This window comes from Sciurus carolinensis, chromosome 1 (genome assembly GCF_902686445.1).
Source record: "Sciurus carolinensis chromosome 1, mSciCar1.2, whole genome shotgun sequence".
Taxonomy (NCBI): domain Eukaryota; kingdom Metazoa; phylum Chordata; class Mammalia; order Rodentia; family Sciuridae; genus Sciurus; species Sciurus carolinensis.
The window spans coordinates 163,810,233-163,837,142 of NC_062213.1; the positions used below are offsets into that span (position 1 = coordinate 163,810,233).

At 43.6% G+C, this 26,910-nt stretch overlaps 2 protein-coding genes across 4 annotated transcripts in view; one reads left to right on the forward strand and one right to left on the reverse strand.

The window, feature by feature from the left end:
• Positions 1-21,023, forward strand: part of C8b (complement C8 beta chain) — a 42,769-nt gene extending 21,746 nt beyond the window's left edge. For all 3 annotated transcript variants that reach the window (XM_047525323.1, XM_047524487.1, XM_047523730.1), the window contains 6 exons: positions 3,668-3,908; positions 6,722-6,850; positions 7,665-7,828; positions 14,827-14,980; positions 16,427-16,495; positions 20,213-21,023. In XM_047525323.1, coding sequence (XP_047381279.1) covers positions 3,668-3,908; positions 6,722-6,850; positions 7,665-7,828; positions 14,827-14,980; positions 16,427-16,495; positions 20,213-20,364 — 909 coding nt within the window. In that variant the 3' untranslated portion in view covers positions 20,365-21,023. The remainder of the gene's footprint in view (positions 1-3,667; positions 3,909-6,721; positions 6,851-7,664; positions 7,829-14,826; positions 14,981-16,426; positions 16,496-20,212) is intronic.
• A 5,518-nt stretch (positions 21,024-26,541) lies between these two features.
• The window catches only part of C8a (complement C8 alpha chain), a 60,570-nt gene continuing 60,201 nt past the window's right edge, over positions 26,542-26,910 (reverse strand). Inside the window, exon 12 of the mRNA XM_047528322.1 lies at positions 26,542-26,895. The gene's annotated coding sequence lies outside the window, so the exon portion shown is untranslated. The remainder of the gene's footprint in view (positions 26,896-26,910) is intronic.

Below are 26,910 nucleotides of genomic sequence, written 5' to 3' on the forward strand. Positions count from 1 at the left end.
ATATACACATTTTCTTTATCCATTCATCTTTTGAAGGGCACCTAGGTTGGTTCTGTAGCTTAGCTACTATGAATTGAGCTACTATAAACATTGATATGACTGATTTTAAGTCCTCTGGGTATAAGCCAATGAGTGGGATAACTGGGTTAAATGGGTTCCACTGCAAGTTTTCTGAGGAATCTCCATACTGCTTTCCATAGTGGTTGCACCAATTTTTAGTCCCACCAGCCACGTATGAGTGTACCTTTTTCGCCACAGCCTCACCAACATTTATTGTTAACTCGTATCTTGATAATTGCCATTCTGCCTGGAGTGAGATGGTTTTATTGGTTTTTAATAAGCGTTTTCCTCTGGTTTTCAGTAAGCTTAGAAGATAGCTTTGCCAGACGAAAACACCTTTGGAGACTTTTCAATCCACCCCAATTTGACTTCTGTCACAGACACTCCGATTGAAATTCATCTCCCTAATGTCACCCAAGACCTCTGCTCTGACTTCAAGGGGCATTGTGGTGGTCTGGTCACATCATCACTCCCCTCTTTCTCCTGCTTTCTTCCTGCTCCTTCTCAGTTCCCGTTCTGGGTTTGGTAGCCCTGCCTGTTCTTCACTTAACTCCCTCCTTACCCTGCCATGGCCCTGGGTGACCTGCTACTCACGGGCTCCCCTCCAGGGACAAGCCGTGAGCCTTCATCACTGCTTCTGCCCTCTCTGCTAACTCCAGAGCTGTCCATCCACACTCCTGAGCCCCTCACCTGGCTGCCTTGCCCACACTGCAAAGCAATCTCCACCCACTAAGTTTCAGTCTGTTGGTGGCATTGCCCTCTTTGTGCTTTTCCAGACTAAGGACTGCAGGGTCATATTTGACCCTCCCTCTGCTCCCTTCCCACATCTGTTGGTCACCCAGTCCTTCGGTTTGTTTGGTTGGTTTTGGTCCCGGGGATTGAACCCAGGGGCACTTAACCACTGAACCACATCCCCACTCCTTTTTTTGTACTCTATTAGAGACAGAGTCTCACTGAATTGCTAAGTGCCAAGCTAAGTTGCTGAGGCTGGCTTTGAACTCGAGATCCTCCTGCCTCAGCCTCCCAAATTGCTGGGATTACAGATGTGCACCACTGCACCTGGCAGTCCTTCCATTTTTTTTAACCTAACTCCCACTACATCTGAATCAGCCCAGGTCCTTTCATCTGCTCCACTGAACAGACTTCCTGTCTCCCGATTCCAATTTGCTCCTTCCTAGGCATATGCCGCAGAGGGGGATTTCTGTGCTGCTTCTAATGCTGTCATCTGCTTCCAAAAATAAAGGGCAAAGTCTGTGCTGGTGGAGGAGGAGGCCCAGGCGCGGGGCAGCAGTGGACAGTATGTTGGAGAAGCAAGTGAAGGCAGAGTGGAAAAATCTTGAGTTCTTTACTCTGATGCAAGAGCGATTGATGGGAGAGGAAGGTGCATTTTTATCTCTAGCCACTGAGAATTTTCATGATAGGATAGGAAACGAACCAGAGGGATGTATAGGAGAGATCAAAACTGAAAGTCCATGGTGACTCGTGGTGAGGGGCTGAGTCCCTGCTGCTGAAATACTAACCAGTAGGAAATGGAGGGTCAACGTTCATTAGACCGTGCTTGCCTTTGCTTCTCTTTCCACATCTTCTGGGTGGTACACTTCTTCAAGACAGAGACTGTCAAGAGTGGCACTTAGAAGGTGCTCAAGCCTGAAATGTTAGCAATGAAATATAGGACCGAATGAAAGGAACTTGCCTTCCCTGGGGGGAAACAGTGGCTGCCATTCATTGTCCCCCGGCCTCTCTCCCCTCTCTCCCCACTCACCTCCCTGTTTAAACTGCCCGTTAGAGAATGCGGACGTTAAGGGAGGCACTGCCCTGGAGCCTTGGGGTCTAGAGATACATATCACATGATTCTTTTTTCCCATTTAAAACTATATTTTATTTTTTGAATTGCACATATTTATGGGGTAGATTAATAATTTAATATAAATATACAATGCGTAGCGATCAATTTAGGGTCATTAACATTTCCATCTCCTTATAGACTTAGGATTTCATTATGGTGGGAGCCTTCTGACTCCCCTCTGCTCGTTCTCCATAAAATATGTAATGAAGTGCTCTTGCCTGTGTGCTCGAGGTCAAGTAGGAAAGGGCAACTGCAATGGAGTACACATGCCACCCCATGCTAGGTGGACTTCCCTGAGGTTGAGACAAGGGAAAGCCTTTGTAAGGCCATCACGAGCAGGATTACATATGATATTTTCAAACAAAAATCTTTGACCTCAAGGATCCATCACACAGGTGGCACCAACCCAAAGTGGAATGGACCGTGGCAGGAGGGCAAGCATCCTTGGTGGAGTATGGTTTTTGTGTGAGGCTGTGTACAGCCTTTGCCCAAGGTTGTGATTCTGGCAGGGTCTTCTTGATAGTTACCGTGACGAGGCAACCATGCACAAGGACCCTGCTTTCCTAACCTCTCAGTTTTATTTATTTATTTATTTATTTATTTATTTATTTATTTATTTTAAGTTTGACACAATGTGCTTAATTTTGATCCTGAGAACTTTCATAAAGAGGAAATGTGACCTAAAAGATTTGGGGGAGTCATAAACGGAGTACCGAGTCACTACTTGGATAGGCAAGGAAAGAGAAAAAGACGAGTCCTGAGCCACTGACAGGAGTAGAAAGGGGTGAGATCAAGCCAGGAAGCAAGATGGGGCCCCTGGGGGACAGTCACAGGCAGGCCACAGGGTTGTACAGAGCTGAAGGTTTAGGATTGGAGCAGAAGGTGCCTCACAGATGTTTTCTACCCTTCCCAGGAGAGGGACTTCTCACCGCAGGTGCTAGTGATACCTCTTAGATGCTTGAATTTTTTCTGACATCTCCAGCTTTCATTTTCTCCCATACCTCAGTAGACACCAGACTTTTTCTCGAAAGGACCAGGCAGGATTTATTTCAGGTTTGTCAGGACACAAGGATCTCTGTTGCAACTATTCTCCTCTGCCATTTTGTGTTCAGCTGCTACAGAAAATACACAAATTAATGGGCATGGCGGCATTCCAATAAAACTTAATTTACAGAAACAGAAGATTTGGTGCAGGCTGGAGTTTGCCCATTCCTGCCACACACTGCCATATCTATTCTTCCTAAGGCACCATTTTTACTTTTTTTTTTTTTTTATTGTCTATTTTGCAATTGGAGATCGAACCCAGGGCTTTGCAAATGCAAGGCAAACACTTTGCCACTGAGCTACATTCTGGTCCTACCATTTTTACTTTCTTGGGTGGCTTTTCTCCACACACTTCAAAAGACATAAGCAAACTGATTTCTTTTTGCAAATTAGCAAACCCTGCTCCCTTCAGAGCAGCCCTATGGGCCCCGACTGTGCTGTGCTGTGCCTGCTTCTGGTTACCCTTCACAGTCCCTTCACAGGGCTCCAGTAAGGAGGTGAGTTAAGAGCTGCTCTTCCAAGCCCAAAAGGACATCAGAATATTCATGAGAATTGAAAGCTTGTCAAAGAGGCCGTCTTCTCTCAGGTATCCTAAAGGAATCGTAAGAGTGGTGACCCTGGGCCAAGAACATTGGATGGTATTTGTTAAAGTTCATCTTCTCGTTCCAGATTCCTAACTTTAAAGGTCTGGTTTTCCCTTGTTGGTATTTCATTTAGAAAAGTAAGTTTCTGCACGCGCGCTCTGACCTTGAAGGAGCACATTACAAGCTGAAATCCAGAAACCTCATGCTCCATCATGAATTCCTTCAGAGAGTCAAGCTCCTGCCCCTGGAGTACAGCTACGGGGAATACAGAGATCTCTTCCGCGACTTTGGGACCCACTACATCACAGAGGCCGTGCTCGGGGGCATTTATGAATACACGCTCATTATGAACCAAGAGGCCATGGAGAGAGCAGGTACACTGCCCAGGGACTGTGGCCTGCCTGACAGGGCAGAGCGAGTGATGGGTTGATGGGAAGAGTCTCAGAGGAGTGGTTGGGGGAAGACCGGAAGTCGTGCTTCCAGTTTTCCTTCTGCCTATTGGACTACACTATCACTGTCACATTTACAGGTTTCTCCTCCTTCTCTTTTGACTTGTTAAGATCAGTCCTAGAAGCCGAGCTCTCTGTCCACTAGTCCTTTTATATTCCTATTCTCTCGGTCAAGTCACATCCAGTCTCATGGCTCTAAACACCTTCAACATGCAAATAGCTCCTAATTTATATATCCGACCTGGATCTCATCCCTGCACCCAACGACTCATTTTATGTTGAAATGCCTGCTTGATATTTCCACTTGAATATCTAACAACCATCACAAACTTAACATGCCCCAAAGAAAACTTTGAGCATACTTTTACAATTTTTCAGACTTCTGAGTGCTCTTAGACTGTCATACTAATTTGATACTCTTGTCTGAAGTGGGTCAGAAAACATATTAGGTCTGGGGTTGTAGCTCAGTGGTAGAGCATTTGCCTTGCACATAAAAATAAATCAATAAAACACAGGTATTGTGTCCATCTACAACCAAAAAAATTTTTTTTAAAAAGAAACCAAATTATTTAACCTGATAGAATTATCAGAACTATTATCATATAACCTATAATAGTGATAGTCATTTCTGATTTTAGGAACTCCAATTATGGGGACTTTAATTGTTTAATTTAAATTGTTAATATGCAAAATATTTACATTTAGTTCTTAAATACTACTAGAACACTTTTTTTTTTTCCTTTTTGGTTCCAGGGATTGAACCCAGGGGCAATTAACCACTGAACCACATACCTAGCCCTTTTTTTATCTTTTAATATTTAAAAATTTTTTTGATTCACTGTACACAAATGGGGTACAACTTTTCTTTTCTCTGGTTGTACATGAAGTAGAGTCGCACTGTTTGTGTAATCATACATGTACATAGGGTAACGATGTTCGTCTCATTCCATTATCATTCCTCTCTCCTGCCCTCTCTCCACCCCTCATTTCCCTCTATACAATCCAATGTTCCTACATTCTTACCTTGTAAAAGTATGCACAAATTAAAAAGTTCAGCATTCTAATTTTGCTTAGAAACAACCAATCTTATATAATATGAAATCTACTAACTGATGTATAACAATAATAATTTCTATAAATTATCAAATGTATATTTTTTTAAAACTTGCTACTTACAGCAGAAGACTAGCAAACTTCAGCCTGTGGGGAAAATCTAACCCACCACTGGTTTTGTGAATAAAGTTTTATCAGACAAAAAAAGAAAACCTTGAATATTTTCCCCCAAGGATGTTCCTCCTATAGTCATCCACATCTCAGAAATGATACCACCATCCAATCAGTGGTTGAAGCCTAGAGTCGACCTCAATGATTTTTCTTTCCTTCCAATCTGTAAGTAAGTTCTCTGAGCTTTACCTCTGATTCTGTTTTTACTATTACCACTGTAAGCTCACTCTGGGGCCAGAGCTTCACATTCAAAACTTAATATGCATGTGAATTATGGACAGATCTTGGAAGAAGTACGTTCTGATTTTGTAGCTTTGGAGTGAGACCTGAAATTCTGCATGTTTAACAAGCTTGAAGATGATTCTGATGCTGCTGGTTCACAGATCACACTTTTAGTAACAAGGTCTCTGATTATCATTATAGTCTCCCAAATTAGTATCCATCCCCTTCCCTCCATGCAGATATCTGACATCTTTCCAACGGGGGATGTCTCCGTTTTGAGTCCTGCTTTCCAATCCAGTCCTACAGTGAAACCCTCAACTGGTTATGTGAACTTCCCTAGGTCACAAAGACTTCAGGGAAAGAGCCAGGAATTACTTACAAGGGAACACATGGTATATAGTGTAAATTCATGTCAGCACAACCTCAGTCTTGCCAAGATCAGGAGTGCCTTCCTCTATATTCATGGTTCCAAAACTGTAGGGCAATGTATGATTGGTCTCTCTGATGTAGTGTCACCAGTGTCCTTCACTAAAGTCACCTCTCCATGAGGTGACACATACATGACCACAGAAGCTCTCTTTCCTGTAACATCTGCTAAGGTCTCAGGAGATTCCTGTTTCAGGAATATGCTTTGGAGAATACTGATCTACGCCAATTTGGCTAGAAACCTAGTGGGGGAAGTTGCTCTTGTCTCCCTGTACCAGCCTCAAAGGGCTGCTGAAATTGCCTTCAAGTCATGTCTGAGATTTCAGCAAGACTAGATGAGAAGATGCCTTGGGGAGAATTAGGGAGGAGGGAAGAAGGAAAGCGCACAAATAAGAAGAAAAATATGGGAGACTGTCCCCTTTTCTTTGCCAAGTACAATACCAGACATTGTACATGCATTTCCTCAATTTATTAGTAACAAGTTTTTCCTATTTTATCAAACATTAGAGAAACATGGGTCAGTGACAGTGACCAGGCTGCAGCAGCCTCCCTCACTGAATCAATTCCTACTGACCTTGTAAGGAGTCAAACTCTTAGCGATGACTCTGGAGTTATTCACCTCTTTGAAGGCAACAAAAATCCTCAGTCTTGGGTGGAGGCTGAACCTGGAAGTTGAGGATCTTCATAAAGTCTCTGCTCTACTGCCAGTAGCTGCCTGTATTTCTTATCATAAGGGTGGTGACCCATTTCTTTGAAGTCAAGTCCCGATAACATCTGGGAAGGGTTAGGCCTCTCAAGTCATCACAGGGGATGGGACAGAGTGAATTACCTCTGCAGTCATGAACTTCTTTCCTTGCTTCCTTCAGATTATTCTCTTAACGATGTCCATACCTGTACCAAAGAAAATTTCCAAGTTGGTGGTTCCATCAAAGGAATCTATCTCAAGCTCGGTGTGTCAGAAAATAAATGCAGGGGCATTCTGAATGAAATCAAAGGTGAGGGCAGGGGCTTGGGACTTCCAAGCTTATGATCATTTCCTCCTGGAACTCCTGGTTCCAGTCTCCTTTTAAGCTAAGCACTGGGTGTATGAAGGCAGCAAAAATTTCAATTTCAGTAAGACTCTACCCAACGAAAATGCACCAAGCTCTTGTTACGTTGCAAGCTATTTTTGCCAGCTAAGCATGCAAAAATGAATTAGATTAAATTCCCATCTTCACAGTGCTCATAAGAGGTAAGTGAACAACAAAAGAAGTAATGACATGGCCATATCCAGGGTGGGCATCAGGGTGGACTTCATAGAGGAAGGTATATCTGCCTGCCTGCTTGTTTGCTGTCTGTCTATCTATCTATCTATCTATCTATCTATCTATCTATCTATCTATCTATCATCCATTTACCAATCTATTGTCTCTTTGCCTTTCATCTACCTCCCTCCCTCCTATCTTCCATCTATTTGCCTATCTATTGCCTTCTATCATCTATCTATCTACCTATCTATCTTCCATTCACTAACTTAGTGACTTGCACTTATAAATGCTCAAGGTAAATGTCCCTTCCCACCCTATCCCCAGCTTAAATGTCCTTCCTTGTCCTGCCCCCCAGGCTGTGTGATCTGTGACTGGATGAGCTTTCCTTTTGCCCCACGCACAATGCCTCCCTTGCAGGCAGGGGTGTGTCTTGTTCTCCCATGTCTCCCAAGCAAGCCAGTGAATATCACGGTACCCAAATTGTTGGCTGGTGGCAGTAAATTCAAGGTGTAAAAGTGGATCCTCTGGTGACTTACCAGCTTTTCCTGTCTGTTCATTGCAGACAGAAACAAGAGAAGCACCATGGTGGAGGACTTGGTGGTCCTCGTACGAGGAGGGGCAAGTGAGCACATCACTACCCTGGCCTACAAGGAGCTGCCAACCGCCGAACTGATGCAGGAGTGGGGAGACGCCGTGCAGTACAACCCAGCCATCACAAAGATCAAGGTACACAGTTGCTCTGCTCACCCTTGCCTCTATCAAATCACAGCTTCTGGGGGCCCATGATGAGCAGGGCATAGAAGGCAGAGATGGAAACAAGGCAGGCTCTATTCTTGAGGCACATCCTTGACAGCAGAAAATCTATCTGGAATGAAACAAATAGAACACACTGCTCAGAACCACCTAGAGATCCCTGGCTCCCTCTTTGGGCCCCTCAGTGACAAAAGGAAATTAGCCTTCTTAATTTAATATCCTTAAATTAATATTCTTTCCATTTCATCAGTGAATCACTCGTTCAACCATTTGTTCATTTAAACACTCATCCATTCAACCAACAAATAGTTCCACTCTGATATTACAGGAAGTAAGGAAGGTACTGGAGGAAAACAGAAGATGCCAAGATATAAAATACTGTCTAGGATGAACAGTAATATACATGCATGGACAGCTATCTCACGAGATAGGATGAGGCATCATGATAGTAACTAGCATGTTCAGAGCACCTACTGTACACATGACATTCAGCCAAGGCCTGTAAGAACATTATTTTCTCTAATTTTTGCAATGGTCTACCAGCTAAGTATGCTTACCTCCTTTTGTGACCGATCCAATCAAGGTCGGAGAGGCTGTATCCATCTGCAGTTGCTCAAGAATTTCTGCTAGGTTGAGACAAGAGACTTGGACTTGTTCTCTATTGGTTAGACTTTCCTGTGGGCTTGGTGAAAAAAAATAACCACCTGTCACCCAAACAAGAGGAGTCTGACAGCTTTAAACTGGAAAGACATATGTTAGAACAACACTGTCACACACATCAGCAAAGGTACGTCCTCGCCTGTGGGGACTTCTGCAGGGTACCCTTAGCATGTCTTATAATACCATCCTTTTCTGCAGTTATTGATGGGCCATTGTCCACCCCCTGGAGAGGCTGGAGCTCTGACAAGAGACTATAGTCCCCAACCCTGGCAATTTTCCACACCACCTTCATTTGCATGTCAAATCGCATAGTTCTGCAGAACTAGAAGGCTGCCCTTCACATCCTCTCCTCTGCACTTCCTCAGCAGTGACACTCAGGACAGAGTTGCTGGTAATCACAGAAGGGTTGAAGTCAGACATGGGTTACAGGAAGCTCCAGAGAAATCTAGGCCTGACGGAAGGCATGGTGACATTGGTTGGCATTATAGCTGGGCATAGAAAAGAACAGAGAATTCAGAGGAAAAAATAGGTCCCTCATTTTTATTTTTTAGTGAAATATCTTATCTGAATTAAAAAAAAAAAAAAATGAAAACAGAAAGAATGCCCTGGCTACTCAGTGAGGTTGAACGTAGCTGCATGCACACCGGTATCATCAAGTGTCAAGTGTGCAGCGAGATGGGGGAGGGGGCAGAGACATTTTCCAGGAGCATTGTGGGAGTGGGGAAGGCAAGAAGGGAGGATGTTTCTGTGCCCCCTGTACCTCCCTAACCTGCGCTGCCAACGTACCCTCGGCAGTGACCTTTCATGCACTGGAAAGAGAAAACTGCTGATGGTTTCACATGATCTCAGGATAACTCTTCTCTGCAGAAACAACTGACCAGGTAGCTGGGGTGACGATTAACTTTCAGGACAGCAGAGCCGACTAGATAAGCACTTCCTAAACACATGAGCATTGCTAAGGCTTGAGGACATTAACGAGTCTATAAGATCGAGATCTGAAACAGGATTTCTGTAGGCATCCAGTTGGCAGAGAAGGAGACCTCAGAAGCACCCATTCGTGGTATTTACTGATCAACTTCAGACAGGGAGAGATGATGCCTCATTCAAAGAACAGATAAGACATATGGACTTATAAAGAGATTTTCGAACACAAAGGTTTGAAGTTATGTTCAAGATGCAGGAAATGAGCATATGTCTGTAAGGTAGAAAAATAGAAATAAATTTTTTAAATGTGTTGCTTTGTGATTATAATAAAATTCAAGAAAATGAGGAATTTATGAAATAAAAATAGAAGCTGAGATGTTTAGACACTAATCAGATGAAAGGGAAGTGGCTGAATGTAGAGAACCAGAAGCACAATAGCAGAATTAAAACCTACATTGGAAACTATAAAGAACAGAATTGACACTGCAGAAAATTGAGTCAGTGATGTGGAAGTGCTATAAAAAATGTTCTTATAATGCAGAAACAAAAGACAAAGAGATTAAAACAATGACAGAAAAGAAATATGATGGATGGAGTACAGAACTGGAAACTGAAAACACAAAGACTTCTGCCTGAGAAAGAGACAAGATTAAATGTGAGGACACATTAATCAGGCACGTAATAAGAGAAATTTCTCGGAGCTGATAATACAAAATGAACAGCTCATTGAAAACTAAGTGAAAGTACCGAAAACAAAACAATCCTGAAACCCATCCTGGAGGGATGTTTTACTTTTACGAACAAATATAGCCTACAGGAACAAAAGTCAAATGGTCCTAGAAGTATTTGCCACAGGAAATGCCTGAAGATAAAGGAGCGTCAACTATTAGGTCTTAAAGGAAAATCTTGTTACCTGGTGAAATGATCCTCAATGGGTAAAGAATTTCAAAGACATTTTGAGATAACAAAAGAGTCGCACAAAGGGTTGCCAAATCTAGCAAACGAAGGTATAGGATATCTAGTTAAACTGGAATTTCAGATAAACTAGGAATAATTTTATTTTAGTATAAGCATCTCCCAAATACTGCATGGGATATGCATACTTCTCCAAATTATTTGCTCTTTATCTGTCATTCAAAAAAATGATAATCCTGCATTTCACTGGCAATCCTAGTCACATGGTCTATCATCCATGTACATTTCTGCATGAGGCGGGGTACCCAGGTTGTGGGCTGGGACCCAGGCTGATGCACAAGTCTTTGCATGGAGCATTGGCCTGCCCAGGGTAGCAGGAAAAAATATGGTAGTGAACAGTGCTCACATGGAGATCAGGAAAGCCTAGGTCTTGCTGCAGAGAAATAACCCCCAAACCACAACGGTTTTAGTCCAATGAGGGCTTATTTTTCATTCATATGACATCTCTGAGAAGTGTTGGTTAAAGAACTCTGCTCCAGGTGGTCACTCAGGGATCCAGATGAGGGGATTTATCTTCACATATGCTCCCGTGTTCCCCACAGCAGGGATAGGGGAGTGCAACAAGTTACCTCTGCACTGAAAGCTTCTGCTTGGAAGTGACACTTGTCTGCCCACCTTTCATGGGTCAGAACAAGTCACATTGCAAACCTGCCTTTAAGGAGGCAGTCCTACCATGTACCAACCTGCCTCTGAAGAACTGCAGCCCCACCACATGCCCAGAAGGGAAAGAAGCTGAAATGTTCAGTAATCAGTAAAAAGGACCATCATATCTTTCTAAAGGAAAATCATTTATAGATTTTCTAAAAGCAAATTACTCCAACCAAATGATGTCAGATTTGAACTGATAGATCTCACCCCCCCAAAATAAATTCTGAATTTCAAACAAGGAAACAATGAGTATAATTGAGTATAAGTAAATGGCAGACAGCACACTAATAATAATAATAATAATAGTAATATTTTGCCATAAATGAAATCTTTAGTATGTGAGAAATGATACAGTTTATAAGAAAGAAACATCTCAAAGGAAATGAAACTCCAGTTGTCTATTATGCAAAAATTTAACCACATTAATAAATATAAAAACTACAGTAACAGTGCAATAAATTATTTTTTTACCTATCAAATTGACAATGATTAAAAATCTATAATCAGAGGCATTGGGAGTGACAGGGTGGGAATACATTTGGTCCAGCTCTCTAGGTAAAGAACAGAAGCAGATATCTCCAAAACATTAAAAACCTTTACAGCTTTAGATCCAGTAACCCCAAATGCAAGAATCTACCAAAGAACTAATTTGAACAGTCGATGAAGATGTCAGTATAAAGACATGTCAGGTTTGGTTATTTGTAGTAGCAAAAAGGAAAAGAAAAAAGGAAACATCTCAAAGGCTCTACCATGGAAGAGCTGAATACATTGTGGTTTGTACAGCAGGAAGCTCTGAAGTCATGAAAAGGCATTTATTTTATCAAAGAATACTGAATCATGTGGGGAAATGTTCATATTATAGTAAGTGAAAAAGTGGGATATAAAATTGCACTTGTGTACCCATTGGGTGTAAATATCTGTCATCCACTTGTCCAAATAGATGCACTACAGCAAACAGATCAGGATATTAACTGTTCAATCCTTTCCCACCACTTACTGGCTATGTGCCCTTTGTCAACTACTTAACTTTCTGTGCCTCTGCTTTTTCATCTGTACAATAGGGAAACAGAAGGCTAGTCAACCCCCAAGGTGGTTGTGAAGACTGTTAGTGTGTGAAGTGTTTCACTCAACAACTTATAAATGCGAGCGATGGTAACAACAATTTGTTATGAGTAAGAGCACCACAGTCCACGATAGAGGATTGTGTGGAGTGTAACAGATACTGCCCATCATCTCCTTCCAGCAATGGGATAAATACAATGCTTGCAAGGATAGATATGCCAAGCACCTAAGGATCAATGCGAGTATTTAGAATTGAGAGGTGCAGAGGAAAGAGGAAGAGGAAAGGAGGGAAAAGGAGAAAGAAAGGAAGGAGACGAGAAGGAAAAAAGAAAAAGAAAATAAAGAACAGTAAACCAAAGAATGGACACTTTGCCATACTGACTTAGTTTACAAGGGAGCTGGGGATTTCTGTGGAGTTGCTGATAAGTTCCAAAGCAAACCACTGGAGTCTGCAAAATTTGGAGGACGCCGAGATAGAGATTGGAAATGGGAATAACCACTCCATTTTTATCAATAGTCAACCCAAGCTAGCAGGAAAGACACAGGCTTTGCATTAGAATCCTTGTGATGCCATCTTATGAGTCGTGTGACTTTGATCAAGTTACCTACCCTCAGCTGAAGACGGAGCTAATAATTGCTACCTTGTGAGGGTGGCAAGGATCTGCTTGTCGGAGGTGAAGTCTGTCTTCCACAGTGCTTGGAAGCAAAGGCAGATCATTGGAGGCGCTCTAGACTGGTATAAAGCAAGCTCCCCCTTCTCCCTCCTAGCCCCCACCATGTGTGGCCAGCAGGCTGGACCACTCTGCAAGCAGTTTCTGGATCAATTCATTGACCACAAAACGGTGAGACAATGGGACCACCGAGGGGCTTGCTTTGCCCACTGGAGCGAAGGTCAGCATCGGATGCATTAAGAAATGGAAGCAATTTTCTTCCCACTGGAGGCTTCTATTAAGCATGATTGCCTGCATTTAGACAGACCCTAAACTCTCCAGGGCTGGATTAGGGCAGGATCACTAACAAAATCTGGAGAGGAACCTGGCTCTGGATAGGAGCTGACACTTTAGCCAAGAAGAGCTGAACTCTGTGTGTGTGTGTGTGTGTGTGTGTGTGTGTGTGTGTGTGGTGTGTGTTACTGGAGATGGGCCTAAAGTCTTGCATCTTCTAGGAAAGTGCTCTGTCACTAAACTACACTCCCAGGCTGGAGCCAAAAGTGTTAAACTACCTCTTTGGAACGTGCCTCTGCTTCTTCTCACCCACAGCACCATATCAACCTGTGGCTTCTCCCTCACTCACACTGTGAAGTTGCTGAGGGACCAGCATCACCTGTTTCTGCTTCCATTTCTGACAGCCACATGCGCTCCTCCATGGCCACGACCATCGCCCTACTGAGGTGTCCCATCTCCTCGAATATATTTTCCTCACTAAACTGCAGAGCGAATCCTTGAGACACAGAGCTGAGCAGCGCCTGGTCCTGATCTCCAGGAACTTACAGTCTAGTCACAGCAAACTAGACTGACAGAAAACAAAAACTGAATGACAACAGAGCAGTAGTCAAGCCTGGTACAGTGGCGCATGCCTGTAATCTCAGCAGCTTGGGAGGCTGAGGCAGGAGGATCCCAAAGTTCAAAGCCAGCTGCAGCAATTTAGAGAGACCCTAAACAACTTAGTGAGACTCTGGGGGTCTCACTGGGGATGTGGCTTAGTGGTTAAGCACCACTGGGTTCAATCCCCAATAAAAAATTTTAAAAAGTCATCAAGAACAGAATTTGTACCAGATGAGTGTCCTGAGTGTTTAGTGGAGGGAAGATGCTCAGTGAAATTTAGAGCTCCAGAGAGGCTTCCTGATAGTGGCTCTTACATGACAGAATGATTCTGATAGGTTTGAAGAGAGAGTGATGTGGGGACAATGAATCTAAAATACTCTTAGAGACATGCTAGAATGTCACCTCCTCACCAAAGACAGATGAGCGTGCAGTCCCTTCCTGTCTTACCTGTGCCTTGCTACACATTTCCTGCGAGGTGACTATAACCACCACACATTACAGAGTCTCCTCAACCTACCATAAGACAATGTCCAGGTAACTCCTTCATAATTGCAAATATCCTAGGTCGCAAATGCATCCCATACATCTGACCTGCCAAGCATCCTAGCCTGGCCACACAGTGGGATGCAAAGTGTGAGGGGTTCTCCTCCTGCCCGCAGGGCTGTCTGGGAGCTGGGCTTACTGCTGCTGTGGCCACCATCCAGGGTTGCAAGAGTTTCACATGGCAAGTTGCCAGTCCAGGAAATGATCAAAATGCAAAGTTCTGTTTCTACTGAATATGAATCATTTGTCTTGAAAAATCCTAAGTCAAACCATTCTAAGTCACAGACCATCTGTAATCACTTATTGGTGTGTTTGTCTGTCTAGATTCTGAGTTCCTACAGAGTAGAGATTATGTTCTTCAATGCTCAGTACCTTGCACTTAGTAGGTATCAGTGTTTGTTGGCCAGAACCTGAATGAACTTATGTGCACATATTGGGTATCATGGAGGAAGAAAGAGGCTGGGCCTCCATTATGTGCTGTAGCATTGGTCCAGATCTGCTGGGCCCACCTGAAGCCTCCCTGCCCTGATCCTCTCTCCATTCCTGGGTAACCTTGCTCTGGGTCTAAATTTGAGGAATATCTTCTCTCAGAATAAATGTTCTCCTTCTTCTCAGGCGGAGCCTCTGTATGAGCTGGTGACAGCCACAGATTTTGCCTATTCCAGCACAGTGAGGCAGAACATGAAGAAGGCTCTGGAGGAGTTCCAGAGGGAAGTCAGCTCCTGCCACTGTGCTCCCTGCCAAGGGAATGGAGTCCCTGTCCTGAAAGGTACCACTTCCGGGTCACTGGGGCCCCTCCCAGAAACCATCATATAAAGGAAGTTGGGTTTGGGTCCATTTGCCCACTTCTGTTTCCTAAGAAGTTAGAATTCAGACCACCAGGAGGTACTCCTCTGACCATCAGGATACCTAAGTCCCAGTCTTCAGGGCCACAGTGGGTGACAACAGCATTTAGCTGAAGCTAGGAACAGGCAATCTGTAACAACGAGTGGCCAAAGACCCAGAAAACCTCTTCTGGTCAAGGAAGAAGGCCTGGGCTGAGCAGGAGGAAGCTCCGGGGCGTGTTCTGAAAAATACCTGGAAGGAAGATTGGAAGGCAGCAGCAAGAATGGCCCAGCAGAAGTTGGCCATTAACTTCCAGGGTCATATCTGTGTTTGCTGCAATGGACGAGGCAAACTGGGAAGGGTGGGACCTGGGAACTCCTGCTCCTGTGGTGATGGGCTGGCAAGACCCTGAGGAAGAGGCCAGTCCAGCACTCTAAACAGGATGTGAGAAGCCCCTGGTTATAGCCAGCCTCAGCCCAGGGAGCCAACCAGAGTCGGGTCCTAATGCAGGTAGAAGGAACTGGACCCACAGAGGGTAACTAGAGATGTGTTCTCAAGAAGAAAGATTCCAGTTGTTCCAGTTCCCTAACTGGCTTTGAAGGATGTTTCTAGTTCTCCAACAGAATAGATATGAGCAAAGCAGACATAGTGAGGGGCCCAGCCTGGGAGTTCTGCCATCAGCACATTCGACCTTACATGAAGGTCAGTTCCACAGGAAGTGGATCAGCTCATCAGATGATGAGCTGATGAGGTTTTGATCTAGCGTTGCTGAAATCCCCCTTACCTTGTACAAAATTAGAACCCAGAAGCTGGGACCCACCTGAGACTGTAGAGTGAAGGTGAAGGAAAATCCAGGGCCAGAGAATGGCACGTTCCTGGGGCCTGATCTTTGGAGGACAATCCTGTAAAGAGATTCTGTGTGAGCAGATGAGAGAGGTTCCAAGGGGAAAGATTATGAATTCACATAAGGAATCACTTCCAAAGTGTAAGAACTGGCTAAAGACAGGGTGAGTCAGTGAAGGGTAGTGAGTTCCCCATCTGTAGGGGTATTCAAGCAGAGGCTGGCGATTCCTTGTAGCGAATGATGATTGGTCTCCATGAGGACTTCTGGTTCTGAAGGCTTATTAATGTGGGTCAAATGTCAGCTGAGGAGTACTATTCCTTACCAACCCTATGTACTCTCCCGGGATGGCTGTACACATCCTTTCATGACCAAAGGGCCCTCTGGGAAGGAGAAGGTATTGTTGCATTGGAACCAGCTCCATGCGAACCATTCAAGTCAGTGCTTGCCCTGTGTTCACCTAATGGAAAAGCCACAAGACGGGAGGCTGAGCTGGGGAACTCTGCTCCGTGTGGTGTTTTCCATACGCTCTCCACCTCTTCTTCTCAGGTTCACGCTGTGACTGCATCTGTCCTCTGGGTTTCCAAGGCCCAGCCTGTGAGGTCACCTTGAGGAAAGGTGAGGAGTCTCTGAGAGTAGGTTAGAAAAAGGGAACTTTGGGCAAGTCCAGAGAACAGTTCAAATCAACCAGAGTCAGCTGGGGTTGGGGTGTAGGGGACTGGACACCGTGAACCTTGAGATCCATGCTGACTCCTTTTATATTTAATTATTTTCACGTCGGAGAGTTCTTCATGTTATAGGACTCGCATGGCAGGCATGGCATTCCTAAGTTGTATTTGGATTATTCAGGAATGCTGACCCTCTTCTCACACTTAGTGAACTCCCATTCAACCTTCAAAATCCAGCACAGATATTCCTCCTTGGTTAATATTCTTCCAATCCCCCAAATAGGATTAGTCAGTTCCTCCTGTGTCCACAGGATTTTGCACCCATGTCTATCACAGCTCTTAGTACACTGTAGTTGGGGGCATGTGTGCATGCACCTCCCTGCCTCCATGAGTATGGATTGTGGCCCATTAACCTCTGTGTCTCCCTGGCCTAGTACAGTTGCTGCTCAGTGATACACCTTGACTTAACAGATGAAATACTGAAGTTCCATTCTATCTCTCAATTTTTTTCACCAGTTGATTATCCAAGAGTTTCAACCTTTCACTCCTCTCTCACTGTTTTTTATTCCTTTCTTTTACCTTTTTGGTGATACCCCGAAAAATAGACATGGCTCCATCCTCAGAAGAAATATTTATTGATCATCCACTATGCATGAGGCACTTTGCTGAAAGCCTAGAATTTCATCTCTATCATTTAATAACTATGACCTTGAACAAGATACTTGTCTACTTTGTGCCTTAGTTTCTACATCTGTAAAGGGAAGATGTTTGCATTAAGTACCTCATAGAGTCATCTTGACTTTATAATGAGGCCTGGTAGCACTTAGAATGGTACCTGATGCTCTGTCACAGAAAGACAAACACTGGTTTCTTAGTTTCAGGGTACATCATACCTTTGTATATTTTTAAAATTTGTTCTAATAAGTAACCCCTGCTTATTGTGAATTAGCATCTGTGTATCAGAAAAAACATTTGGCCTTTGGATTTTAGGTTTGATTTATTTTCCAGCTCCACCCATTTACCAGCAAATGCCACAATTTCATTCTTCTTTAAAACTGAGTAATACTCAATCATATATATACATATAACATTTTCTTTATCCATCCATCTGTTGAAGGGTATACCTAAATTGGTTCCATAGTTTAGCTGTTGTGAATTGAGCTGCTATGAACATTGATGTGGTTGTGTCACTGTAGTATGCTGATTTTAAGTCCTTTGGGTATAAACTGAGGAGTGGGATAGCTGGGTCAAATGGTGGTTCCATTCCTAGCTTTCTGAGGAATCTCCACACTGCTTTCCAGAGTGACTGCATCAATCTGCAACTCCACCAGCCATGTATGAGTGTACCTTTTCTCTACATCCTCGCCAACATTTATTGTTACTTGTATTCTTGATAAGTGCCATTCTGACTGGGGTGAGATGTACAAACAAATTTATAATGACATGTACCCACTATTACAATACTCTACAAAGTATTTTTCCTGACCCAAATTAAACTTCTCTCTCCCCAGCTCCTGATAACCACTTATCTTTTTACTCTCCCCATAGTTTTGCCTTTCCAGAATGTTATCTTGTTGGAATCATATAATAATAGGGCTGCCTCTTCACTTAGTGATACCTATTGAAGCTTTTTCCATGGTTTAATGGATCATTTTTCTTAACAGTACTCCATTACCTAATGGTATCATAGTTTTTTATTCATTAACTTATTAAAGAATATTTTGGTTGCTTCCAAAAAAAATCTTAGACTAGTTTTGATTTGCATTTCTCTAATTGCAGGAGATGTTTTCATATATTTAGTGATTGATTGTATTTCTTCTTCTGTGAAGTGTCTGTTCAATTCCTTAGCCCATTTATTGATTGGGTTATTTGGTTTTTTTTTTTTTTTTTTTTTTTTTTGGTGTTAAGTTTTTTGAGTTCTTTGTATATCCTGGAGATAATGCTCTATCTGAGGTGCATGTGGTAAAGATTTTCTCCTACTCTGTGGGCTCTCTCTTCACATCATCGATTGTTTCCTGTTTCCTTTGCTGAGAAGAAGCTTTTTAGTTTGAATCCATCCCATTTATTGATTCTTGATTTTATTTCTTATACTTTGGAAGTCTTGTTAAGGAAGTCAGTTCCTAAACTGACATGGTGAAGATTTGGGCCTACTTTTTCTGCTATTAGGCACCTGGTCTCTGTTTTAGTGCCTAAGTCTTTGACCCACTTTGAGTTAAGTTTCATGTAGAGTGAGCAATAGGGTTTTAATTTCATTTTGTTACATGTAACTTTCCAGTTTTCCCAGCACCATTTGTTGAATAGACTATCTTTTCTCCAGTGAATGTTTTTGGCACCTTTGCCTAGTATGAGATAACCGTATTTATGTGGGTTTGTGTTCTGTGTCTTCTAGTCTGTACCATTGGTGTATGTGTCTTTTTTGATGCCAATATCATGCCATTTTGTTACTATGGCTCTGTAGTGTAGTTTAAGGTCTGGTATTGTGATGCCTCCTGCTTCACTCTCTTACTAAGATTGCTTTGGCTATTCTGGATCTCTTATTTTACTTTACTTATTTTAACCCTTGCAGCCAACCCTGAAGTCAAAACTATTGATATGTCCATTTTATTGATGAAGAAACCGAGAGTTAGTGGGTCTGATCATACAGGAAACGTGGAAACCTAGGTTCAGCTCTGGTGGGTCTGGCCCCATATCTTTTCATGTGAAAGCCTGCCTGTTCCCAACCCACCACCTCCCTAGGGAAATGCTCAGGATGTCGTTGCTCTCTCTCCTCCCACCTCAGACGTCCCAAGCAGAGATCTTCCCACTGCATACATCCATACCACCATAGGATTTCTGTTGATTGGAGGAGATCTAAGAAACCACCCACTCCTACTTTCTCATTTTGCAAAGGGAGAGGCCCAGAGATATAAAGAAATATACCCAGAATTACACTTCAAGTTAGTGGCAAAGGTGGACATACGGCACCATAATGGCAGTTATTGATCATTCACCAGTCTCATCAGTAATCAAAAAATCCTTGTGTAGAAGGCAAGTGTCAAAGAGTAGAGACCACCCATGTTGGCTATCACCTCAATTAAAACATCAGGCTCCCAGGAGAGAACAGAGCTCCCATATTACAGGTTGAGAAGAAATAAACTATCCAGTATCCCACAGCTGAGTAGTGCCTGAGCTAGAAAATGTTCATTCAATCATTCACTCAACAGGTGTTCACTAGCCTAGGAGCTGAGGTTCATTGGTGACATCCAGCAACCACCATGAGAGATAAGATCAATATCATTTGAATTGTCCCACAAGTGCATTTAAAGTTTCCCTTGTAATCAATGCTGTGAAATGCTCTGAGAGCTTAAAATATGGGGACTTGATGAAAAGTTAGGGGTCCAGAATGGCTTCCTGGGGGAAATGCATTTGTGCTGAGATCTGAAGGGTGAAGGGGGGTCAGGTGAATAGAGGAGGCAAGGACTCTGGCCCAGGAGGACAGCCTGTGAAGACGCCTGTGGCGAGAAGGAACACGTCACATACACTGTCCAGAGATGAAGACTGTCCATTGGAGGGGGAGACTAGGGACTCGGCTTCCCAAAGGCATTTGGCTTATTCATCCTATGACACCCCGTAGTGCACCAGAATATTGTAAGGACTAATGAATGTCCGTTGACCTTCTTTCTTACAGATGTCCCCATCGACGGGCGGTGGAGTTGCTGGTCCCAGTGGTCTTCCTGCTCTGGGGGACATAAAACAAGGCACAGGCAGTGTAACAACCCAGTGCCTCAACGGGGGGGCAGCCCCTGTTCAGGCCCAGCTTCAGAAACACTCAGCTGTTAGGGGAGGGAGCACAGCTATTTGACAGCCCTGCTATGGGCTTCCTACTGTGTGTGCTCTGGGCCTCAGCACGCAAAGGCTCACCCCACACCGGCCTGCCTGAAGGCAGAAGGCAGGACCATCCAGGGCTTATGGTAAAAAGTTGATTTGTAAAATGTATTTATGGATTTCAATAAATAGTGAGTTTAAGCAGAAATCACCCCTCCCTGAAAACATCCTTGTAAACCTCACTTTGCCTACCCTGTAATTATGACCAGCTGGGAACTGTGCTGAGAGTTGTTTACCCCAAAGCCCCACCATCTAGCAGTGACTGGCACATAGTAGGGACCTAAAAATTAATCAGTGAATGGCTATTAAGTTGTTCTTGCCTTCACAAATCCACAGTCTTGTTTATTGGATGCTACTGTATGTCAGCCCCTGACTCAGGGTATTGATTTAGTCCATCCTCATAAGGCAGATGCTAGCATTAGGCAGCTGGGGAAACTGAGGCTTAGAACAGTCCATGACTTCTCCAAGTTTCCTTAGTTAGAAGCAGCAGACTTGGGCTGCAGGCTCCGACTCTAACATTTAAATTCTTCAGGATGATGCTCTCCTATTTCTCAGTGGATGATCATCTGGCTAACAAGAACTTTCCATGAAATAAAAAAAAAAGGAAAATGCAACAGAAAGTACTGTGTGTGAAGTGTGTGTGTGTATCTGTGTGTGTGTGTGTGCATCTGTGTGTGTGTGTGTGTGCAGAGAGGGAGAGATAGAATGTGTTATTGACGAATCTCCACCTGCTGCCTTCTGAGGAGGATGGACCTTGACTCCTCAGCCACTTTAATGCTAAGCACAGCAAGGGTGTGGTTGTTCACACTGGAAACAGGAACTATGGGGCAGAGCTGAATTGGGATTAATAAAGGCACAACACAGGTGGGTGACCAGGAAAGATCCTGAGCTACCGTCAGGGGTGGAGGAAACTGACCACTGCACAAGAGAGTTAAAAAAGAAGACAGTCGTGTCTGCTGGAGGAGGAAGCACGTCAAGCTGATATCTGTGGGGCAAGGTACGGTGCGGCCCCTCCCCCACCCAGGGCCACAACCTTGTCTGAACCTTCTACTTTGCTTTTGTGCAAATACCGTGGGGTGGAGGAAGGAGGTTGAAGAGGAGAATAAGAAAGCAATTGATCTCTAGGATACCAAACACCAAAATATATTTGTTTTTTTAGGTTGTCAAGTGAGCATTTAAATTCTATTTCTCCCAATCACTGTATCCTATTAAAGCATCCTTAAGATTGTCTTTGCTCTTGGGCACTTCCTGTCTGACTGAAGAATTTCAGGTGTATTTGTTGAAGTAAAATTGATGAGGAGACCAGCAGCTAGTTAAAGGTGGATTGGTTCATCCTATTCCTTTTTTTTCAGCAGTTTACACGGAATTTTATTTTTCATTTTCCAAGTCAACAGATCTTATTCTTAACATTAGGTTTCATTAGAGAACACAAAGGGTACCTAGTAGCCACAATAAAGAAGTGATTTGGGGATCAGCCTTTGCATTTCAATCTTCCTGTTTTTTTTATAAGTTGGGTCTATAATGTTGTTTCACACCAAAAATATATGTATCACATTTAAATTGGTTTTCATGTAACAGAAATCATCCTACTTATTTTTGACCAATTTGATGTTAGCCAAGTCACCTGCTTTGAGTTTGCTGCTGGGGTCCAGACATTAACACATCTGACACCAAAGCTTTGGTCCCTGCCACCCACCTGCCTGGCCCAACCAACCACCTGAATGGGGTCAATAGAACAACCCTGGGCAGGAACTGCATTTTGCCACCCAGGGGTTGTTGCGCCAAGTACAGTGATCGTCTGCCTTCCCGCAAACCCGTGTCCCCTGCCATGAAGCTGATGGGTCTGGTCCCTTGTTTGGCTGAATATTATTGCTTTGCTGTCTGCTGTTATTTCAACAGGCTAATCCAATAATGTTTTATCTCTTTCATTATACGGAGGCCGTATAATTTTCTTGAGTTATAATCTATCTTCTTTTAAGATTCCCCAGAGACAGAGAAGAGCAGTTGTCTTTGGTTGACAGGAGGCTCCCTCGAAGCCGACACCCGCACATCCAGGCGAGCGCCGCCAAATTAAATTCTGAATCTCAATCACAGCCACCGCTTCTAATGGGAAATTTGAGTTGATTATGGAGATGACAGCCCAGGTTCACGTTTATTGCATTTAGCAGAAATTGTTTATCCTATTAAATATGGTCTTGAAGGAGAGACAATTGAATTGCCGAGCACTGGTGAATACCCGGGTGACGCCCAGGCGCTGCTAAACTGTGTAATAATTATATTCTTATTTGTGGGCTGAACTTCCCCACATGGCTCTTTTTGCAAACAAATGCATTTAGGAGGAGACTGAAACATAATATGAGAATTAAACTAAATAAATGCAAACTGTACTTTTGGAGAATCGCGGCCACTGTAGCTCACCCTCGTGTACCTGCAAAGGAGCTGTGCTGTCCAGGGGCAGGGCCCCAGCACTGTGGTTTGGCAGACATCCTGGAAGTGTAAGTACAGCACAAGATATCTGGTGTGGGCGATTTCTGCATTCAGAAGAATGAATCTTTGAAATGCTGTGAGCTCCTCTGAGCACTTAATGTCAGGGTGGGAGGCTTCCCGTGTGACCTTGGACTAATAACATAACGTCTGTGGGAATAATAACTATTGTAATTAGTTTAACAATAGTAATAATAATAATAGCTGCCAATTATAGAGTGCTTCTCAGTTTATGAAGTCTTTTAACCTACATTATCTCATTTAATTTTTATCTGAATTTGATGGGGTAGTTATTAATATAGTCATCAGATGACAGATAGAGAAATCTTCAAACAGAAACCTGATCCTTACTAAGAATGGGCTGCCTATGGAAATCAAGGTGCGATGTAGGGCCAGGAAAAAGCTCCTTCTGGCAGAGAATCCAGATGCAGGGAAGAGCCCTCTCTGCCTTAAGATGACTCTGGTCTGCTCCCCAGGACTTATAGTAAAGCCCTTGGGAAAGAGTGTGCCTGGTACTTTTGAGGATGCTGAGCTGGTCCCCCTTGGGGTCTTCATGATCAGCACTTTGATGGAGAAATATCCTGACCATAGGATCTTGCACACAGCTGTTCCACATTTGCCTCCCTTCCTAATTAATCCTTCAGGTCTCAGATTATCTCTTCTTTCAGCCTTCACTCTTTCCATTAGGCTAGGAGATGTTATAGTGTGGATCTGGAATGTCCTTCAGCAGCACCACACCAAAGACCAAGTGTTGACCATGTATTTAAACCTTGTTAATTAGTGTGGTGCAACTGGAGGGTAAAAACTTTGAAGTTATGGGGTCTAGAAGGAGGTTTTAGGCTCTCGAAGGGGACTGTGGGAGCATGGTCTGTCTCTTTCTTTTATTTCTAACTCTCTTTCTTTCTTTCTTTTTTTTTTTTTTTTATGCTTCCTGAACACCATAAAATGAGGTGAGCAGCTTTTTCCACCACATGTTCCCTGCCATGATGGAACTGGAATAAAACCTGAATCCATAAACCAAAATAAACCTTTTGTATTTTTTACTATCTCATGTATTTTGTTACAGTAACAGAAAGCTGACTAGCACAGAATAGATGTTTACACTCTCTGTTCCCACAAATATGTCTATGTTTTGTTTTTACAGATTGGAGATATCATTAATAACATCATGTCTATTCACCGATGTTTCTGGACTTTGATGACATTGTATTATAACTTACTCCTTGTTGATTTCTCTTATTCCCTCACAAATATAATGCCCATGGAGGCAGAGGCACTGTACTAATATATCCTGAGGAACAGGCACAGTGTTGGGCACTCGTGGGCCATCAATAAGTAATTGTTGCATGAATTAATGAGCTAATGAAAAGGGATGAATGGGGCCAAGGGAAGAACCTCCCCATGTTGGTAAGAAACTTGAGTGAGTCGATGGCATATGATGGTGACCTCAAGAGACTTGGGGCATAGTGACCCCAAAGATGGGGCAACCTACCCAGTGGTGAAGAGGACACACCTTCAGCTGGCTTTATGGGCAGCATTGCAAAAAGATAAGTGAAATAGAAGAGGAAGAAATATCACCGACCTCAGGACAGGGCTGACAGTTTGCGGGGCAGTGGTGGTGATACCCCCGGGGGAAAGCTAGGAATCTCCAGGGAACTTTACAAAGGAAGGAAGCAGCACATTCAAAGACCGCCAAGGAAACCAAGGTTCAAGAGATTGCAAAAAGCTAACCCTATACGTGGCAGAGGCAGGAAAGAGTAACCATTTAAAAAATTCCTCTTCCAACCTTCTGCCTCAACCTCGGGTTTCTCATCTCCAGATTAGTTTGAACCTAGACTACCCACCTGAAATCTAATAGCAAAAGTACATCTTAGATCTTCGAGATTCCTTATTTATTGACTGTTGTTATAGAATCAGAATTTTCTATACAGTGTTTTCCTCTTTGAGTCGTCTTTCCTCAGTGTTAAGCCAGACTCCAATCCTGAGGCATTCAGACACTCCAGGGCCTGTGTGTGGAGACGGTACGGTGTTACCTCCCAGGAAAAACTGGAGATGGCAAAGACAGAGAGCTAGCTAGCTGAAGCCAGGGTGGTACAGTGGAGGCCTGGCTCTGGGGCTTACTGTCTTGTGACTGTAGGCAGGTTCTGTGCCTGTCTGCACCTTCATTTTCTCCCCTATAAGATGGGGATGACTGCAGTAGCCATCTCCTGGAGTTTTCTGATCATCATCTGGATTCCTGAACTTCAGAGGACCCCTTGTACCCAGTAAGCTATAACTAGCTATGTCATTGCCATGATATTCTCAAAACACCAACAAGAACTGCAGGTTGTTGGTTTTTTTTTTTTTTAAGTTATTTAAAAAGGCTTCCAAGAAATTTCAGTGCAACACCCACTATAAGAAGTCAGAACAAAAAGACATAAAATAGCTTAGCTCCTGGGAGATATCTTAATAAAGGACATGGAGGGCTTTTCTATCCCAAGCTCTGGGTTATTAAGGGAAAATGTAACAGCATAATAACTAATATTTGCAGAGGGCATTACCAGTTACAAAGAACTTTCACATACCTAATCCAGCTTAATCCTCTCAATGCCTGCAAGAGGAAGAATTTATTATCTGCCTTTGACAGGTGATGAGACAGAGCTTCGGAGAGACTGAGTGATTTGCCCAAGACCACACAGCTCAAAAGCAGCAGAGCCCAGTCCCTGGGCTGCTGCTATTTACCCTGCTCATGTCTCCCCCGGCAACAGATGCAGATCCAGCTTCATCCACAGGGCTGGTGCCCACCTGCCCACTTGCATAGAAGAGATGAGAAAGGCCCCCGCCCTCATGTCTCTGCATCAGAGAAGCTGAGAGGGTTTGAAGGTCTTTGTAGCAGACAGAGGGTTAAGACCTAATGCCATAATTTCCTGGTGATTTTAATCACATCACTTATCTTCTCTGTGCCTCGGTGTGCTCATTGGAAAATAGTCATTCAACCTTGTGGCACAAGCGTGAGGGTTAAATGACATGACATACACAAAGGGATGGCCATTACCCCTGAGTGTCTGGCACATGGCAGATGCTCAACTGCTCCCCGTTCTTGGGTGCTAAACAAGACAACCCTGCCTAACGTCTGCCTCTTTCTTAGCAGCCTCGCCCCTGTCTTCTTGAGTATGTAGATGCATTTCACAGCAAGAAAAAGGAGAAGAATCTGTGATGGCATTTGCAGTGGGGGGATTCTCCAGGGGATCGTCAAAGGACTCGAGTGGCTGGTCTGACATTCACCTCTGCTCAGGGGCCACAGCAGAGCCGGGCACTGCTATGATGGCGATGGGCTGCACCCACCAGTTATCTCGAGTCTACACCTTGCACCCCCAGGTGTTCCTTCATCCATCATTGGCCGTTGTCTGGTATCCACTCCCCCGTCCCCCGCCACCTCCTGCCGGATGACTCTTTGTTAATAAGCCAGTTTGTTCACATCCTGAAAACTATCTGATTCTCGCCCCTTTATCCCCAACACCATCCATCCATCAACTGCTTGCTCCACACGCTTGGTTAGGAAAATGGGAATGGGGGAGGGAGACAAATCATAGATAAAACTTCGTAGCTGTTATCTCTGAAGAAATAGAATGGATAAATAGATCTGTCAGGCATGTATCATGCCACTGGACAGCAAAGTCTATTTGTTAAAAACAGGTTAGGACGGGAGGATTTATCTCACATTTTAAACCACTAATATAGAAGGGAAACATATTTTCCTTTATCTCTTCCAGGGGGTTGGGGGGACATCCCCAGGCCATGAATAAGGAATTTTAGCTTGATTTGATGGACTCCTCTTCACTAGGGTGGAAGAGATGGGCTCTCTCTTGATTTTTTGCAGCCTCCAGGCACGATTTGGTCTCTGCTGTCCTCTGATGCACCAGGAAGGTTGCAGGATCCAGGAATCGCAGTTAGTGGCTTTCCACGATGTCCCTCTCATGAGTTCCTGCATGTTAGCCACAAAGGCCTTTCTAGTCTTTACCACTAACATTGAGTGAA